The sequence below is a fragment of the Pagrus major genome, chromosome 5, assembly GCF_040436345.1.
Source record: "Pagrus major chromosome 5, Pma_NU_1.0".
In the NCBI taxonomy this organism is placed as follows: domain Eukaryota; kingdom Metazoa; phylum Chordata; class Actinopteri; order Spariformes; family Sparidae; genus Pagrus; species Pagrus major.
Genome location: NC_133219.1, coordinates 14,041,314 through 14,059,158, shown reverse-complemented (window position 1 = coordinate 14,059,158; position 17,845 = coordinate 14,041,314). Strand labels below are relative to the sequence as shown.

The 17,845-nt window shown below is 42.7% G+C and overlaps 1 protein-coding gene across 1 annotated transcript in view; it reads left to right on the top strand.

The window, feature by feature from the left end:
* sema4c (sema domain, immunoglobulin domain (Ig), transmembrane domain (TM) and short cytoplasmic domain, (semaphorin) 4C) overlaps positions 1–17,845 on the top strand; it is a 98,601-nt gene that overhangs the window by 41,365 nt on the left and 39,391 nt on the right. The window contains exon 3 of the mRNA XM_073467212.1: positions 8,812–9,020. Within this exon, the coding sequence (XP_073323313.1) occupies positions 8,897–9,020 (124 nt within the window). The 5' untranslated portion in view covers positions 8,812–8,896. The remainder of the gene's footprint in view (positions 1–8,811; positions 9,021–17,845) is intronic.

Here is a 17,845-nt window from a genome sequence, read left to right as displayed (position 1 = left end):
ACCGCGTGCAGAGGATCAAACCCCTCTTTGATTATCGACCTTTCATCTGTGCCAGCTCAAGAAGAACACACCGCACCTCACACCCACACACACACACAGTCATAAACACACAGCTCTTTAATGTGAGCTGGTCAGCTTCACACCTATATTCACAGATATGCTAGTTAATGCTATCACTTAGATGCAGACTCGTTCGTGCATGATATTGCTTCAAACCATTCAGACCGTGCAGGCTCTCACACACAAACACACTCTCACACCTGCTTTAAAAGTCCACCTGTGTCTTTGTACAAAGACTCTCAGAAGCTGAGTATGGACGGTGTGTGTATGTGCGTTTTCTTGTCAGCGGAGTGTCCATGTCTGCTCCATTAGCCCCACACTGTGAATAAAAGCAGTGCAGCAGCTCTGTTGCCTTCATCCGTCTTGTCACTGTATAGGGAAAAAGCTTCTCACTTTAATGTCGAGCTGTGTTTTTCAGCCCTGTTGCACGTATGGCTCTGCAGCAGTGTATTAATAACTGAGAAGAAATAGCAAAAAAGTGCCGAAGTCCATGTTGACTTCTCTCACATCCCACAAGTCATCAATTTTGCAGGGAGCGCTGTAACTTGATGCCCTTATTTCATAACCATTTTGCTCTGGACTTGAACCCAGAACCTTGAAATCTCTTCTTTGATGCATCGCCACAACTGGAGCCATTGAATATTTTTACATTTATATTCAAAGCCGTTAGCTAAAGCTGTCATACAGGGCAACTTATGGTGTCTGAGCTCTGATTTGAATCACCAAAACTTCTTTTTTTCCAGGGACCGCCCTGGTTTTAAGGACTGATCTGTGATCAAAACGTTTCAAGTGTAAAAATTCATCTAAATTGGTGGAATTATCATATGATACATCTTCACGCAGGGCTCTCTTGTGGGTTCACAGACTCCCAGATATCACTTTTGAACCCCCAGAATACATTTGAATCACAAAGATGAAAGTAAGTGAACTCTGGTCACAAATTACCATTTGTCAGCGAATCTTTCTGTGTGGGAAAAGATCGTGTTTTGAGCAATTTATCTTTCGGAGCCATCTCAAAAAGTAAAGTTCAAATAGGTGACCTGTGCCACCAATCAAACTGTTCCTTGTATAGGACCCATTTGTCTTTTTCAGAGACATCTACTGCCAGTGCGACGGAGAGTCCACAGTTGTCACAGGTTGTAAAATACCATCAAGCTAAGAAGCATTTCTTGTTTTTTTCTAAAACAAGTGAAAAGAAATCAGGCAGTGCAGTGAAATAATTTGAATCTGTCTCCAAGAAGCATGGACTTTTGTGTTTCTGTATTCTCGGGCAGTGTGCTGTTTTATTCTGTGTTGTTACAAGATACTGACACTCAGTTCTTGAAACAGGTTTATTTGTATGGGAACCAAGTTCATACCTGCCAACAATAATGCTGTGAAAAAGAGAAAGATTTTCTCGGGTGTCGGAAAATGGCCTCTAGATAACCCTACACCACAGTTAAATGTAATAAACACAAGGATGTGAAAGTAAAATGACTCTTAACTTAAAATGAATTTTAAAAAATATACAAACTCTACAAAGAAGTAATCAAAAATCAAAATCAGTGCCAGGAAGACCATCAGGAAGAAGAGGAAGGATCAGATTGTGCAGGACTACTGAGTAGACGCAAGATGTGCAGGTGAAACTGGAGGCAAATGTCAATACAGGGGAAGGTCTCGCATAGCCGGGTCCAGATGTCCACTCCACTGAGGTGACTGAGTCTGAATATGAATGTGGACACAGTGCAACAAGTTGACAATTCTGTCAGTTGAATGAAATTTGGATGTGTATTTCTTTTTCTTGGGATCTGTTTCATCCATTTTCAGCAGCAAACTGAGCTGAGTGGAGGGCTTGGGGACAAGCAGGAGGGGTCGTATTGGCAAGCTTACTTCTGCCTCTGGGTTGGGTTGCCAGGTACCACGACCCACACAGAAACTGAAAAATGAATTTGTATCGATCTGAAATCAGGAGAGAAATTACAAATTGGCAGCAAAGCAGGAGAAAGGGTTGAAAATAGACTCCCACAAAACTTGGTAGTGTTGGTATGCAGGTTAAAATCATCTTTCCACACCAGCAGGGTGTCTCGTGTTTTACAAGCAAGAGGCTAAAACCATGCTAGCAGCTCCTTGAGGCTGTCCTGTGGGCTAAATGCTAACATCAGCGTGCTAACATGCTCACAATGACAACGCTAATATGCAGAATTTAGCAGGTGTAATCTTCACCATGTTCACCATCTTAGTTAAGCATGTTAGCCTGAATTTCTCTTGAAAATGTCATAGCAATCAATCCAATAGTATTGAGATATTTGAATGGTGATATATTCCAATAATAATCCATTCTAGCGTCTTGATTTGAATACATTAGTAACTTACAGTGTCCCCTAATGCTCTCGTGGTGTCAGAGGTTTTCCCTAATTTGTCAGGACAGACCTTCTTTTTAATTTTCCAATTAATCCAATGGTGAAAACCAGCAACCTCGGAAACACACACATATCCAACCCTCTGTGCGGCTGGTGCTGCTCCAACTCCACCCTTTAATGATTTCAAAGTGAGGGGGAACGTGGCTTAAATGTCCCGGAGCCGCTCTAAAAACCTCCGTCCACGAGGTGTGAAATCGTTTGATCCAGTTTGTTCTATTAAGGTGAAACAGCTTGTGTGTGTGTGAGAGAGAGAGTTTGCACTTGTGCGTATTTGTGTGTTTTTTAAACGCACCCCGGAGCACTAAAAAGTGGAGGGAAAGGGGAGGGGACGGGGGTTTTACAGGAAGGAAGGAAGGAAGGAAGGAAGGAAGAGAGCTGACGGTAGCCGCTGTGTTTGTTTTGCAGGGAGGCGAGAGGGGAGATGAAGGGTGGGAGCTGTCCTTTAGTCCATCCGTCCGTAAGTGTGTGTGTGTGTGCGTGTGTGTGTGTGTGTGTGTGTAGGGGCAGTTACGGGTTAATGGACATTAAGTCTGTCCCTGTGTGATAGTCGGAGTGGAGGGCGCTGTGTGACTCACCCTGGCTCTCTGTAACCCACAAAAGGGTCAGAGGTCAGGGTGAAAAGTCAAACAATGCCTGGAAGGCCTAGCAGTCAGCTGGGACTGCAACAGAGGTCAGTGTGTGTTGTGTGTATGTAGGTCGGAAAGGGCTGCCAGGAAGGGAGAAGTGGGGGAAATGAAGGGCAGGAAGAGGACAACGGAAAACACAGACACACAGCGGTGAAGAAAAGAGGACAGACGGATGGGGGTTGGAAACGTTCTTCGCTTCCCTTTTTTTCCCCCGACATCCGCTCACTTCGAAGAAACGACCCCGCTTTGCTTCTCCCCACAGGGACTCGTCTTACCTCCAAGTACACGCTGACAAGAAACACACCCAAGCATACATTCAGGCAAAACACACACACGCACACACGCACATACAAGTCACACACCGGAGCCGAGCAACCTAATCAGAACATGTGGCCTATTTCTCTGTATGTTTTAATGAGCTCTCCATTGTGGAGTGCTGACTGATATTATTAGGCTGCCGTGTCTCAGCTCATTAGCTAAACCAGGCTCAACAAAAACACCAGCAGCTAGAAGATGATTTGATACCGCCTGCAGAGTTATGTGACACCGCAGTACCTTAAAGAGGCCGTGGTGCGAGACGGAGCAGGCGAGTTAATTTGGTCAACCGGGGGGGGAGAGCGCGGCTGAGTTTCGCGTCTTATGACACAACGAGGGATCATAAGACAGAAAGTAGAAGAAAAATACATCACAGGCCGACTCCAGCCCCCACCCTCTGCGTTCATAAAGTTCCCCACGGATGTGACTTGAAGATTCAGTGTGCAATTTTAACAGCGGCGCGGTGTCAAGTGAAGAGAAGTCGTCAACAACAGTGATAGAAAACAAGACTGCAGCTAGCTAATTTGTGCTTAGTTGACTGTTATTGCTCTACGGTGAATAGCTCGATTTTCTACATTGGCGCCGCATGGAGTCTCTCTGTTACGTGCCGTTAGAGCAGCTAAATGAGTCAAACTGAACTGACGACTGTCTTTGATGCTTTTTAAATGGTTTGTGCAGCGACATGCTGTCAAAGCTAGGACGACTGGTAGCAAGGTAATCTGCTAGCATGATTGCTGCCAGCTAGCCTCTATTGGCTGTGCAATTGAAGCTGTTCTCTGATTGAGGAAGAACGTTGACCGTTAGACAGGAAGAAGTGGCTGGAGGTGGGCTTTAAGTACACTTCTGAAGTACGTGTATTTCACTTGACTGCTTCCATTTTAAGCTAGGTGAAGAGTGTGCATGTATTTGACGGGACAGTTATGTAGCTATATTAAGATTTTATTTAAGCCAACAAAACATGTCTATCTTATAAAATATGACACGTTTTTATCGATTAAATGGGAAATTTAAACCCCTCGAACGTATACGTGTCAAAATAAGAAGGTAGTGAACATATAGTGTAACACGGGTCATTCTGCATAATGAGTGCTTTTGCTTTTCATACTGTTTTTCAGTGTAGTATTGCTCCAGGGTAAGTATTAGATAATGAATAACGAACGGCTCAGTGCCACTGTAAATTGTAAAACAAAAAATAAACAAGTTTTTACATATTAGATTCCCACTGGGTCCATTTAAGATTTAAAAACTCAGATCCGCTGCCAGTGTGGTCCATAGGGCAGTGTTGGAAGCAGTTCACAGATAGTTGACTTACTTATTATGTAAATAAGTGAATAAGTAAATTATCTGTGTAAAGTGATTACCTTAACGTACATGTAGTATTAAACAGATAAGTAAATTATTACGTGCTTCCACAGCTACTACATGGACCACACCGGCAGTGGGTTTGACAGTGTTGTTTTCTGAGTTGTTGTTTTTTTTTATGTAAAAATGGAGTCATCTCAGTGGGAATTCAATATGTAAAATTATATGTGTTGTTGTTTTACTACAGTGGCATTGAGCCATTCTTTATTCATCATCTAATATTTCCCCAGCCACACATTGTGAACAGAGCTCGTCTTTTATTGTGTAAAAGACACTCACATTCAGAGATTCTGTGATTATATAACCGTGAAAAAGAAATTGAGAAGTAATTTAGGATATCAAAGCAATCTTTTCAATAGCAATAGAACCTGATCCTGTACAATTCATCCATCTGATGTTGTAGTGGTGCTATCAGCAGGTGAAATCTGATGCTGAAAGCAGCTATCTATAAAGGCACTGCTATTAACCCGTTGCTTTAACTACAAATCCGGCTTTACAATACAAGTAGTCAAGCTTACAAGTAAACTGAAAAGTGGGCCACTGTCACGTGACCCTCGCCTCGCAGGTCACCTTTGTCCACACCAGCTTTTTCCTGTTACGGCCGAAGGGGGTTGCAATTATCTGTCCGAGCATGCGCTGGGTGAAAAGGAAGCATTTTAATATCTCTGTCTCTTCCATACTGATGATAGTTTACTAGGGCTATGAAACACTGCTTCCTGGATTTGAAAATCAACATTGAGCACAACGCTTTGGCAATGTTATTAGTGACAAAACAGTTCTGCTGTTGGATTGGGAGAGAGGACGATGGAATGAAAGAAAAGAGGCAGCAAACAGAAAAAAGAGGACGTGTAAACGACAGTGAGATGTAGAAGCTTTGAATCTCCGTCTCCTTCTCGTGTTTACACGCTGGCTCGTCACTTAATCTGGCCTTCAGGATGCCCACTTTACTTGGTTACCTCTCAGCACAGAGATGGAAGCGTGAATGAGAAGAAGAGAGATAAAACTGTGAGCCTTCTGCAACGTCTTCAGACATGCTTCTTTTTCTCTCTCCATAACTCTCCCTCCTTTTCTCTCATCCTGTCAGCTCTTCATCCCTCGCTCCCTCCCTCGCTCCGTCCATCTCAATCTCAATCTCGGCTCACTCAAGCGTTGGCCGGCGAGGCCTCCAGCATCGATCCAATAAAGCTGGTAGTCAGCACTGCGAGGCTCGAGGAGCTTTCACCGAAACCCAGCGTTTAAGCACGCTCATTTAACAGCACGTAGCCATGATCTGATCTGGGGTGGAGGGTGGCGGGGGTATTTGATTTTTCTTCTTTCAGCCTCTTCTTATTTTCCTCTCAAAAAGTAATCAATAACAGTCACATTGATTGGACGTGGGCACAAAAACACACACACACATCTCCAAATCTCAATTACCTCTCCTGCCAATCTGCCAAATGCTTTTTGCCAGCTCTGGAGTTTAATATTCACGTGTGGGACTTCAAGATAAAATGTGCTTCATAAACAGACGTATTTTCTGTCTTTGTGTTGGGTTAGTTTGACATTTTGTGCCTGTTTATAAGTCATTGATTCCCCTCTACAATGAGGCGCCATTTCGCTTGCTGATATGCAACACTGTCTGTATGTGTGTGCGCGTCTTTGTATTTCAATTCTTACGAGGATGTGTCCTCATTAGAATACAAACATTAAGAAAGACCCGTCTTTCAGTTCAGTAGTAAGTAAGTATTAGGATAATCAGACTTGGTTTAGATTGTGATTAGTGGGAGATGCAGTGGGTGTAATAGAGGGTCAGTTCACCCAAATTACTTAGGGTTAGGGTCTTTTTTCACGTCCCCACTCCCTTGCAGATAGTTTTGTTGTTTTGTTGCTGACATATCCGTCTCTGAGACTTCTGCTGACATTTGAATACAATAAGAAGTGAACGGTAATGTTCTTTTGATAATCTCAGCATTTAAAAATGACCTTTAAATGTAACAGTAACTCTTTTACAGACAGTTTCTATGGGAACACCATACTGTGAAGTGCTTTCATCGGAAGTACTTTCTACCACAACACCAATGAGAAGAGTGGACAGAACGTTTTATCAATTATCCTTAAAGTCGTAGTTCGATACTAACAAAGTGCTTCTCAGATTGTGTCAGAACGGATTCTCAGTCGTACAATCAGGCAACTTTCCAAAAATAGACAATCAGATTATCACACACACTGTTCACAGCGACAGGCCAAAGACACATAAAGATCAGGGAGCTTTTTGCATGTGGTCATTTGAAATAGGTACGAACACTTTTGCCTTAAATGTGCAGTATGTCAGAACTGGCAATCTGTCGAATTCGCGCAAAACAAATGGGGGAGCACATCAGAGTAAATAGTAACAGCTGCTAACTTTAGCTTCTGTTAGCTAGTTAGCCCAGTTAGCTGTGCAGCTAGCGGTCCGGACTAGAAATTCAAAGAACAAGTGAGAATGGGAATTTTGGGCCAGGACCGGCCCGGGATAGCTGGTTAGCATGCTAACTTTAGTCTCTGCAGCACAAAACATAGACGTCATAACGTAAAAACTGTTTTTGTTGAATTTTGAATGTTTTCAACTTAATTTCTTACATATTGCCCCTTTAACACGCTGTTAAATGACATGTTGTACAACCTGGTTGAAGCATACTAAGGCCTTTAGCATCAGAGACAATTTATGGACGTTGCTGTTGAAACTTACAGCTGTAAGCTACACAAATGAATTTTTTTGTGTCGCAGCATAGCCATAGCAGCAGAAATCCCAGAGACAGCTATCTCGCTATACTTCGTCAAATAAAACCATCTGCATGGCGAGACACCACTGGGGAGAATGTGTGTTTTTTAATTTATTTGACAAATAAATCAGTCAGCAAATACGACCATCGCCTTGCAGTTTTGTAGAGGAACAGGCAGAATATGTCATTTCTCTCTTAGACTTGTTATCTCCCACTTGGCATCATTGATCGGAGAGGTTTGTCAGCACAGGTGGCTGCAGTAAATCCACCGATGACAGCACTCCATCACTAGAAGAAAAAAAAAGTTATTTTCACACTTAAACACTCTACTAATGAAAAAGACATGTATTGATCCAAGGCTGTCCCTGCTTGATTTCCCCTAAATAAATGACATGTTTCATCTTGAATTTGAGTGGGTTTCACACACATACGCCACTAATTGATGTCACTGAGTTTATAAGAAATGACTCTATATTATAAAATGAAGGTTTAAGGGCTGGCAGGTACTCACATGCATACAAAAACAAACTTGAGAAAGTGTCATTGTGTGTAAGTATTATTTTAATGTGAAATTCCCCTTCATCAGTCTCACCTGCAGCCCCGTAACAAGTCAATCATGCTGTGCTGTTATTGGCCTGTAATGCCGCTCTGTAGCCGCACACTTGACATGTTCATTAGGTATAAACCAATTCATTTACAACACAGTGCTATTGGATTGTCCTTGCCTCGACATTCATTTCCCAACACGTTGGCGTTTGATGCGTTGCCAGCGCCAATTAACTTTGATAACTCAGCCCCAGTTTAATATACTGCTGCTGAATTGGCTTGACAAGAGTGCGGCGATAAGCTGTTTCTGAGCTTTTTGAGTGGCGATAGTAGGATTATCGCTCAGAGTGAGGGAGGGACAGGGAGAACTTCCCTGCATAACCCCCCCTGGCCAAAAGTCATTAAAATGTTTGATTTGTTTTTGTTGGCAGACACACACACACACACACACACACACAGAGGCACATACACTGATTGCAGCTATGTCCTTGTTGGCTTTAATGATTTGCATAACTCATTTCTGTTTTACATTATTGTGGATTTCGATGAACATGTTCAATTATACACTACATGTTTTCAAAGAGGGAGATTTATCTTTCGCTGCAGCTTGAACGTGTGAATCGTTTTGTGTGGCCTTTTTGAAAAATGTGCGAGTTGTAGATACTGTTGTGACAAAAATTGTTTCTGATAAACAACCGAGGCCAATAAGAGAAGTGAATTGCTGCTTCCAGCTGATGTGTTGGTTTTTCTTTCTCTCGGCAGGCAGCCAGGAGCCGAGCTGCTCTCTCGAGTCCCTCTCATCAGCTGATTGATCCCTCGATCCATCACTCAACGCCAGTTCCAACGAATGGGCGCTGACATCAGAGCCATGGGTGGGACCAAGGTCTTGCTCCTGGTGTTTCTGGTTGGATGGGAGAAGTCGCTGGGTCTCAACTGGAACCCAGTCCCACGCAAGACAGTTCGATACCAGGGTGAGTGAGAAATGTGATACCAGCTGATAGAAGAGTTCGGCCTCAGGGGGCACTGAAACTTTCTAGTCAAAGCCAGACTAGAAGAATTCCTGAAACACTTTCCAAGTTTTATCTTTTCTTTTCCTGTCAAAATATTATTGATTATCATCCTGAACTCAGAGGCACAGTACAATTATCCAATCAAATGTGATTTGGGGCAACTAGCTAACCCCACCCATCAAATAAAACTACATTTGTACCGTTAGCTCAGGTTGCTAGCAATGTTTTTTGCCAACTGATATCCTCACACAAACCTCCCATGATATTACTCTGCTAGCTATGTACAAGCAGGATAATAAGTTGACATGGTTTATCTGAAAGATGTATTACACCATCGACTTCTATCTGAGTAACTGTCTCAAGCTATTCGTCTTTTGGGGAGAAGTTTATAGCATACTCCGACAGAGCCGGGGAAATGGAGGAACATGATGAACACAACTGCTGTACAGCTTCCTCCATTTTTTGTCTGTCTGTTGTCTCAAAGATCATCACTATCAAGACATCTTGCTATTGGTCAACACACAAGTTATTCTTGTCAGAGTTCACCACAGTTGATCTTGACACAAAACATTTGCACAGATTTACTTTCCTTCCTGGGACAAAATCCACTGAGGCCCGACCATAAGAAGGATTTTATGTGCTGACAGCTGTTGGTAGGATCTTCCAAGTTGGCCCTGAAGTGATTAATCTGGTCAGACATCTCATACAAAACCAATGATGGTGAATATGTGTCCCATTACAACAATCAGGGAGGATTTTCCATTATACCAGAGGTGGATGATTTCTGATTCTGTAAAGAGGCCGACATCCACCCTGTGTAAAACAATACATCAGTCTAATCCTAGCGCTCAACTGTATTTGCACTCTTTATCTCGGCCCTCCTCTGCAGCCAGGCCCAGTTTTCTTCCCTGAACAATGCCAATTGTTGCAAGCTGAGAAATAGTCTTTTTTAATCCCTCAAAGGGGAAGTGCTGCTTTCTCTCTCCTGGGGATTAGGGAAATACTATAAAGAGAGGGAAAAATATGGAAAAAAATATATTTTCTCACCTCTCTGTGCCACCTATTCCACCTTTCATCACATATCTACCTCTCCTTTCCCTTCTCCTCCTCCTCTTTCTTTTTTGTCTATTATCCGTCCCCTCCCCTTTTTTTTGCTTTGTACGCTGCAGCTCATCGTATGAACCCGGAATGCTCTTATGGCGTTTTCACAAAGAGCTCCGATTTCAGCCGCTCTCGAGGAGAATGGCGCTCGGTGGCGGTTGCAGTGGTGGTGGAGTGTGGGGATATTTCAAAAGCGGCTTTCTCATGCTGCTATCTCGCAAACCACCCCTCCCCTTCTCCTTCTTTCCCATACAGCCCTCCTGCCTTCTCTTATCCTTCCCTGCTACAGTCGTCCCTGGTGTTGCGGTGGGATGTGAGGGGGACAAAAACAATCGATAGGGCGTCAATACTTTCTGGTGAAATGCTCCAGTGTGACAAAGCCGTCGTTTGGCAGAAAGCAGCCCAGATTTGCTATACTTTGGCCAGAACAAACTTGTGGTAAAGACTCACCACACAGGGCAAACAGGGACAGCTGCAAACACATGTTCTTATATGGAAGGAGCAGAAAGAAATGCACTCCCAAAACAGTATCCCACTTTGAGTATTTTTCTGAAAAATAAATCTGCCTGCAGAGACAAGATAACTCCCTCCGCTCACAGTGCCGCTGCACTTTTATGTAATGAAGCTCTTTGAAATGAAAGCCTTGTCATGAATCGTTGGAGAAGGCACGTCACGTCACTCGTGTCATACTTGGAGTGTGGCACTTGAGCGCAGGAAGATTCTCGACGCAAATTGATTTGCATTGGAAACAAGCGGGATTATCCTACCCGCTGACAGATTTCTCCACTCGGTTAAAGAAAAATGAGATTTTCAGCCTCAATACTGGGTTAAATGACTTATATGGATGGGTTCTCGCTACAGCGCTGAGGAGGAGATAGGAGAGATGGAATGGAAAAACAAAGCTGCAGAAAAGAGGTAGCGAGGGAGGGATTTGAGGGGAGAAAGGAGAGAGTGGGGGGGGGGCTATATAATGGAAAGAAAGCAAAAGAGAGAGACAGGTAGAGAGACACAGAGAAAGGCTGGGGGAGAGAGGCCAGTCACTAACTGCCTTAAAAGGACAGAAAGTAGCTCTAGAGAGCGACATAGAGAAAGGAAAACACACACACACACACACTCTGCAGGACACTCACCCTGTGTTTCATTTTATACTGAGGCATCTCCCTGTACAGACACACAGCATCCATATTAACGTGTGTGTGTGTGTGTGAGAGAGAGAGAGAGAGAGTTGCTGTTTGCATGCAGTGGGAGTTTGCAAGACAGAGACAAGAAGAAAGGCAATGAAAAACTAGAGTGAGAGAAAATGCGGGGGCACAGAGGGCGTGTGTGTGTTTATACCTGTTTGTGTAGAGAGAGAGAGTGTGTGTGTGTGTGTGTGTGTGTAGCTGTGTGTCTGTCTATCTAATCCCCCTTTGTTTATGTGTGTGTAAATGTGTGTACTGCTTAGGCTGGCAGTCTGAGGGATTTGGAGCTCTGGGCAGTGTGTGTTTGTGTGTGTGTGTGTGAGAGAGAGAGAGAGAGAGAGAGCCTGAGAGAGAGTTGGGTGGGTGGGTTCTGGTGGGGCAGCGATGGTTGAAGAGATAATATTTAGCCACACACACACACACACACACACCAGCACCACCACCGTCGTCAGGCAATTACATGAGGCTTACATGAGGTTGCAAAAGAAGAAACACAAACATCCTCCGTGTGTGTGTGTGTGTGTGTGTGTGTGTGTGTGTGTGTGTGTGTGTGTGTGTGTGTGTGTGTCCCTCGCTATCAATCCACCTCTTCTTCTTCTATCTTTTACTTTTTTTAAAAGTCACATGTTGACATTTTGAATTTTGGGCTCTTGTTATTCCTCACCAGCCGCTCGTCACATTTATAGAGGGGGGAAAAAATCATTGTTGGCTCCTAATGAGACACTTTATGTCCACACATTATGTATCGCCGCTGCTGAGCTGCTAATGAGTGCTGTAAATTTACATACTTTTCTTTTCTAATCACTGACACAGTGCATGTATCTTGATTTATTTGCACTTTTATGTGGTTTATATTTCACATTTGTGTGATATTGTGCAAATTTCCCATTGTTTTTTTCTGCTAAAAGTCTTCTCATCCATAAATATTTGAGTTAATGTGAAATGAAAAGGCTAATGTTGCTCCATTGTTGTCTTGTTGGCAACAAATCGCATGAAAAGGCCAAAACCAACAAATATATTTCAGTCTTGCTCTCAATACTTTTCATTTCCTATCCTGTCTGTGGCACTCAGCCCCAAGCCCATTGCTTCTTAGCCAAGTCTAAATCAGCTGGGCACCAGTAATAGTAGTAGTTTTTAGCAAATGTCACTCATTGAGGAGTAAATAGTGCGTGTGTTGAGGACTATTTTGAGATTTAGATGAATACACACTTGGGGTATTTATTGCATTTTGACAAGGCATGTGGGTTTTACTCAAAATAAACTGAAATACCTTTTTTAACTCCTAATGAAGGAACATGTTACCCAGGGCTCATTGAAGCTTTTTTTCACTAGTCTTTGGATGACAGTGGAGGTCTGTGGTGCAGACAAATAAGATGTATCAGGCTTCACTGACTCAACAGGAACTACTCATTGGTAGGATGAAGAAGTGGGACAAAGTAATTGTTCTGAATCTCATAAGTAGCGTAAGTCTCAATTCAAGTTCAAGTCCTGAACTTTGTGTTCCAAGTTGTTTAGAATTCAGAGGAGCAGCAGCATTAGCCTAACTTGATAGCTGACCTCCCATCCAGCTCATATGTTACAATGTTTATTCCTGTTTATTGACGTTAAAAGACAGCATTGAGGCAACTGAATCTGGAATTCAGAAATGTACCACAATGCCTGTTCAAGGGCTCATTAATGTTTGCAAAGTTAACATTCAAATAACTTATGCTAGCTCTTGGGCTTGGGGAGGATTTTGAGTCAGAAGACTAAAGTCCAGGGGAAGTCCAGAGCTAAAAGTTTGTGCTTTGCAGCCGATGCTGCTTAATATACAATGAGTGCATGTAACTTTATCAGTGGCCAGTTTGAGTTGTGAATAGTAAAATGTGGTTTAACACTATCATCTGTAGAATATAGTCATAAAAGTCAGCAAACTGGCTCAGTCATGTCAGTCAATGACTATAATTTCAACTTCCGTATGAGGAATATCATGTTATATCTCCTTTCAAAAGCCAACATATGTCTCAAGTCTCTCCCTCTCTCTGAGAATTTTGCTTTTTTTTTTTCTTTTCATAGGATTTGTTGACAATTTCAAAAATATAGAACGTCACCAGCCCACTCCTTAAAACTAGTTTAAGTTTTCTTCCTTGTTTTCTCCCTTTCACCTGTGCCTCTTCCATCGGTCACTGTGTCTGAACTGCTTTGTCCATTTCCTTTCCTTTTGAATTGGCCACACCTAATTGGAGCACCCATTATGTTATTTTAAGCTGCCTTCATGCCCTTAAACTCTACTCTACTGACCACAGAAAATCCTCCAGCTGATAACACCACTGTCATCTCCTGCTCCTTTCTCTCTTTTTCGTTTTCCTTTTCTCTTCTTTTTTCTCACACATCTACACGTACACTCCTTAACCCAGCCCAATGACAGAGGCCAGTAAGCCGAAACTATGACAAAACACAGCAGCTGTGGTTACACAAAGAAGGGAAGAAAGAAAGAAAGGAAAGAGGGAGGTGAAGAGAGGGGAAATAGAGCCCTTAGAAACTTGATATTTGGTTTGAAAATCTAGCCCGCTTTGATGCTGCAAATGAGCCCTGCATCAAGAGAAGCCAAAGCAAATGCGTGCATCTTGATTTAGAAGAAGGACGGCAGAATGAGAGACGTAGCAGAGAAAAAACATACTGAGCAGAGGGAGAGTGAAAAGGGCCAGGCCTCTGACCTCTAGAAACCTCTCTCCCTCGCTTTCTCTCTTTTTTCCCCTCCTTTCTGCCTCTCCGCCATATCTCCCTGAACCCTCCAATTACAGTAATGAGTGGTTGAGTGCGAGGCAGAGGAGGAGGCAGAGAGAGGCTGTGCGTGACTGGGAGGATAGATGGAGGGAGAAGGAGGGAGGGACGGAGGAAAGAGATTCATCACTGCTTTTTATCTGCTATGAGTGTCACTCATCTCCTGACCCTGCGCTGATTGGTCAGTGAAGATTAACAGCTGCGACCAGATGTCAGGACCCGAAGTGCTCTCTGTTGTCATACTGACTTTGTGAGAGCTGACGTGTGGGCAAGTGGGCATGTGGATTAAAATGAAAATGCCACTCGAAGGCTGCTCTTATCCAAAGCACCTTCTTGTGGGAGAGTGCAATGGTTGAACTGAGAGACTGGTTTACCATCACTGACAATACATTCAACATCACTGCTGCACATTCTTCTCTTATCCCTGAAACAAAAGAGATCATTTCACACAGACAAATGAATTTATCATGTGAATTTCTGACGTTTCACATGATAAATTCACAGAGGCACATGTGATTTTTCTGATTGTTCATGTGTGAAAACAACAATTGTATATGTAAAATCACTTTTTAATTTGCGTGTGATGTCATCTGATCTGTGGTTTATCACATGTGTAACAGCATTTTACTTCAGGTAAATACTTGATTAAAATGTTGATTTCAAGTATTTCAATTACATATACATTTTCCATCTAATTCTTTTACATAAGTTCAGTGTAAAGTGACACATTTGATGCAAAGTTCTTCTGTCATGTTGAGTCGATGTGAATAAATTTAATGCAGACTTATACATAAACTTTGTGTTCATTTAATCATTGCATATAAAATCAAGGGGAACTTGAACATAGACATAATTTGTTTATTATTCAAGTTTTATACATAATGATGCATTTCAAATAGGTTATTCTGTCTCCTGTAATGTAATTAATGTGTACACAATGACTCAACATGATAGAAGGACTTTGCATTCAGTGTGACACTTTACATTGAATTAATGAAATAGAATTAGATGGAAGATTTATATGTAATTAATGTACTTAAAGTAAATGCTTTAGGCAAATTATTTTCTCCTCCTCCCTATATAGACTCTTTATGCCGTCACCTGACTTCCTCCTTTGCTGCTATAATGACTATTATGGCCACTAGAGGTCGGCACCTGACATTAAAAGTAATTATGAGTCTTAATAAGCAGCTTGTACAGTCAATTTAAAAGGTAGTGTTTCTGATGAGGAAAGGCTGGTTTGATTCAGTGCTTCAAGAAAATCATCCTCAACAGTTTTCAAAGTCAATTAGCTGTTGAAGTCATTTAACATTTACCGGCTCGTGGATCTCAAATGTGAGGATTCACTGAGCCCCACAGTCTAATTTGATTGTAAATTGAACATATTTGGGTTGTCGAATGTAGTGAACTGGAGAGTTTGTGATGGCCGTTTTTATGCATTTTTCAATGTCATTTTATAGAATAGATTATTCTATCATTTAATCTAGTTCTTGATTTGATGTCATCAGAAGTGTTCTGCCTTGAGATGTCCATGATCATGTAAATGCAGCATATTTGGATACAATAAATGTGCATAACGATGAGTTTGGGGGTTTGAATTCAGCATTTGTTATTATCAGAAAACACTAAAAGTAAGTTGTGTGAATGAACCGGCAATAAATATCCATGTGATACCCCTGCACAGACCATTTATGGAGAAAGGAAGTAGCTCTCTGAGCTTTGTGAATGGACTGGACCACATGTTGTACCTCACATAGCTGTGTTTGCCTCCACAGATTGTTTGAGCAGCAAATGGGTCTATTTCACTCTGACTTTTTGACAGACTTCCATACAAACATCCAAAGTGAGGAGGAGTGTGAGGATGTTATTAAGATGGGTTTGAGAGTAGTGTTTCAGAGTCTCAATGGCTTTTCATTGGAACTAGATTTCCCGGTCTTGTGAATCATCAAATACTTGTAATTGTAGTCATATAAAACATTCAGTGAGTCAAATGCCAAACTCTAGCAGTGCCATGCTGCACCCGTTGATTCTCACAGGCTCCCCTCTATCTCCCTTTGTGGGCGTCTGTGTGTCATCACCACAAAGTTGTAGAGAGAGGCCTAACTCTCTCCAGCTGCTGTACCAGTCATACATGCTGAACCATGACGCTGGAATGGAAAAAAAAACCCTCAACCAGCTCTTGATTTGTTCTGCTTGTTGTGGATTGCAATGGCGACCCCCCACCGAGCTTGGCTGTGTTAACCCCCCCCCCCCTCCTGCTTTCATCTGCTGCCTTCACCCCCCTTCGAGAACCCTGGGCTCACTTGATCCGCTGTTGTGTTAATCCACTTTTACCACTTCCTCTCCTCCCAGCCTCCCATCCCTTCATCTCATCGTCCAATTCTGTTGAGTTCAATCGCGCTTTTGCTCAGACTGTTTTTTTGGGGGGGAAAACAATGACGGTAAATCAGCAGAGGAGATGCAAATGAACCATAACCGACAAAAAAAAGGGCTTACACGTTTAAGCCACGCTGAGACAAATAATTATTCGGCTTAAAAACATGTACTTTTATTATGTATTCATCAATGTGCATGCCATTATTCTTTGTTTCATGTGGATTCAATCACAAACAAGTACAATCTAATATTCCTATGAGTCTATTAGTTTGCGGTAACATATAATCTATGATAAAGTAAACAATTGACAAAACACATTTTTGTCGATATAGCTATCAAAAGCACGAATATCTCCCTCCTCCATGCTCTCATTCTGTCGTACACCTGACTCTCCTGTGAACTTGTCGTCTGTTCAACAGACAAATCCTGAGCATCCACGGGGGAGTGTGTGTGGCTTTGTGTGCGCTGTATTGTTTTTTTCCTTCAAAGAGGGGTACCTGCTCAGATGAAGGTCTGACGACGCTCTGTGCATGCTCGTGTATATCTGCCTGTTTGTGTGGGTGCTGCGCAGCGTCTCTCCCTCCTCTGTGTCTGTCTGTCTCTGCCTCTCATTCGGTGTTTGTCGCTGCTTCAAAGCTCTCCCCAAAATAGGCCTTTAATCATAGTTTGGTGTGTGAGTGGCTCGGCGGTTAGAAGCTATAAGCAGAGGCTGGATGTATTTATAGCAGACAGGGAGAGGGAGGCTGCGTGGAGCTCCGCTGGAAGGCTGATGGAGGCAGATTACAGAGGCGAGGGCCCGGATCGAGACCTTTCCAGCCGGCCGTGAAAGCAACAGGCGTCCCCCCCCCCCTTCTTCTCCACCACGCATGGGAGTTCTGTTTGGTCTGGCTTCGAGCTGATGGGCTGGGCTGGACGTTACAGCAGTGACATGACCCTGACATGCCCTACAATGAAGCGTGCACACGCGTACATGAAGCACAGACAAAGGCACATAGGGACAGTTTCCATGGAGTCGCGCTACTTAATGTCACCATAAAGCAAACAGCTTTTCAGTAATAACAAAAGGCTTAACAATAAAGTGGCATAAGGGTGTTGGTGCATATTTCTACATTACTGTTTACCACTTTCAAAGAATCATATCCTCCTCGTTTCACTTCATTTCAGTACTCTATGAAAATATCTCGTTCTGCCTTGAAACTAGCTGATAATGACTAATCCATCAAACTAAACATTTTGTTTTGTCCTTTGTGTTGAATTCCAAGAAGCAAAACACATTCAGCACACGAGCGTCGGCTGCCGAGCTGCCACCTTTTATTGTGAGAAACGAAACAAATTCACATTATGCTTTTCATTAACGCTGTGCTT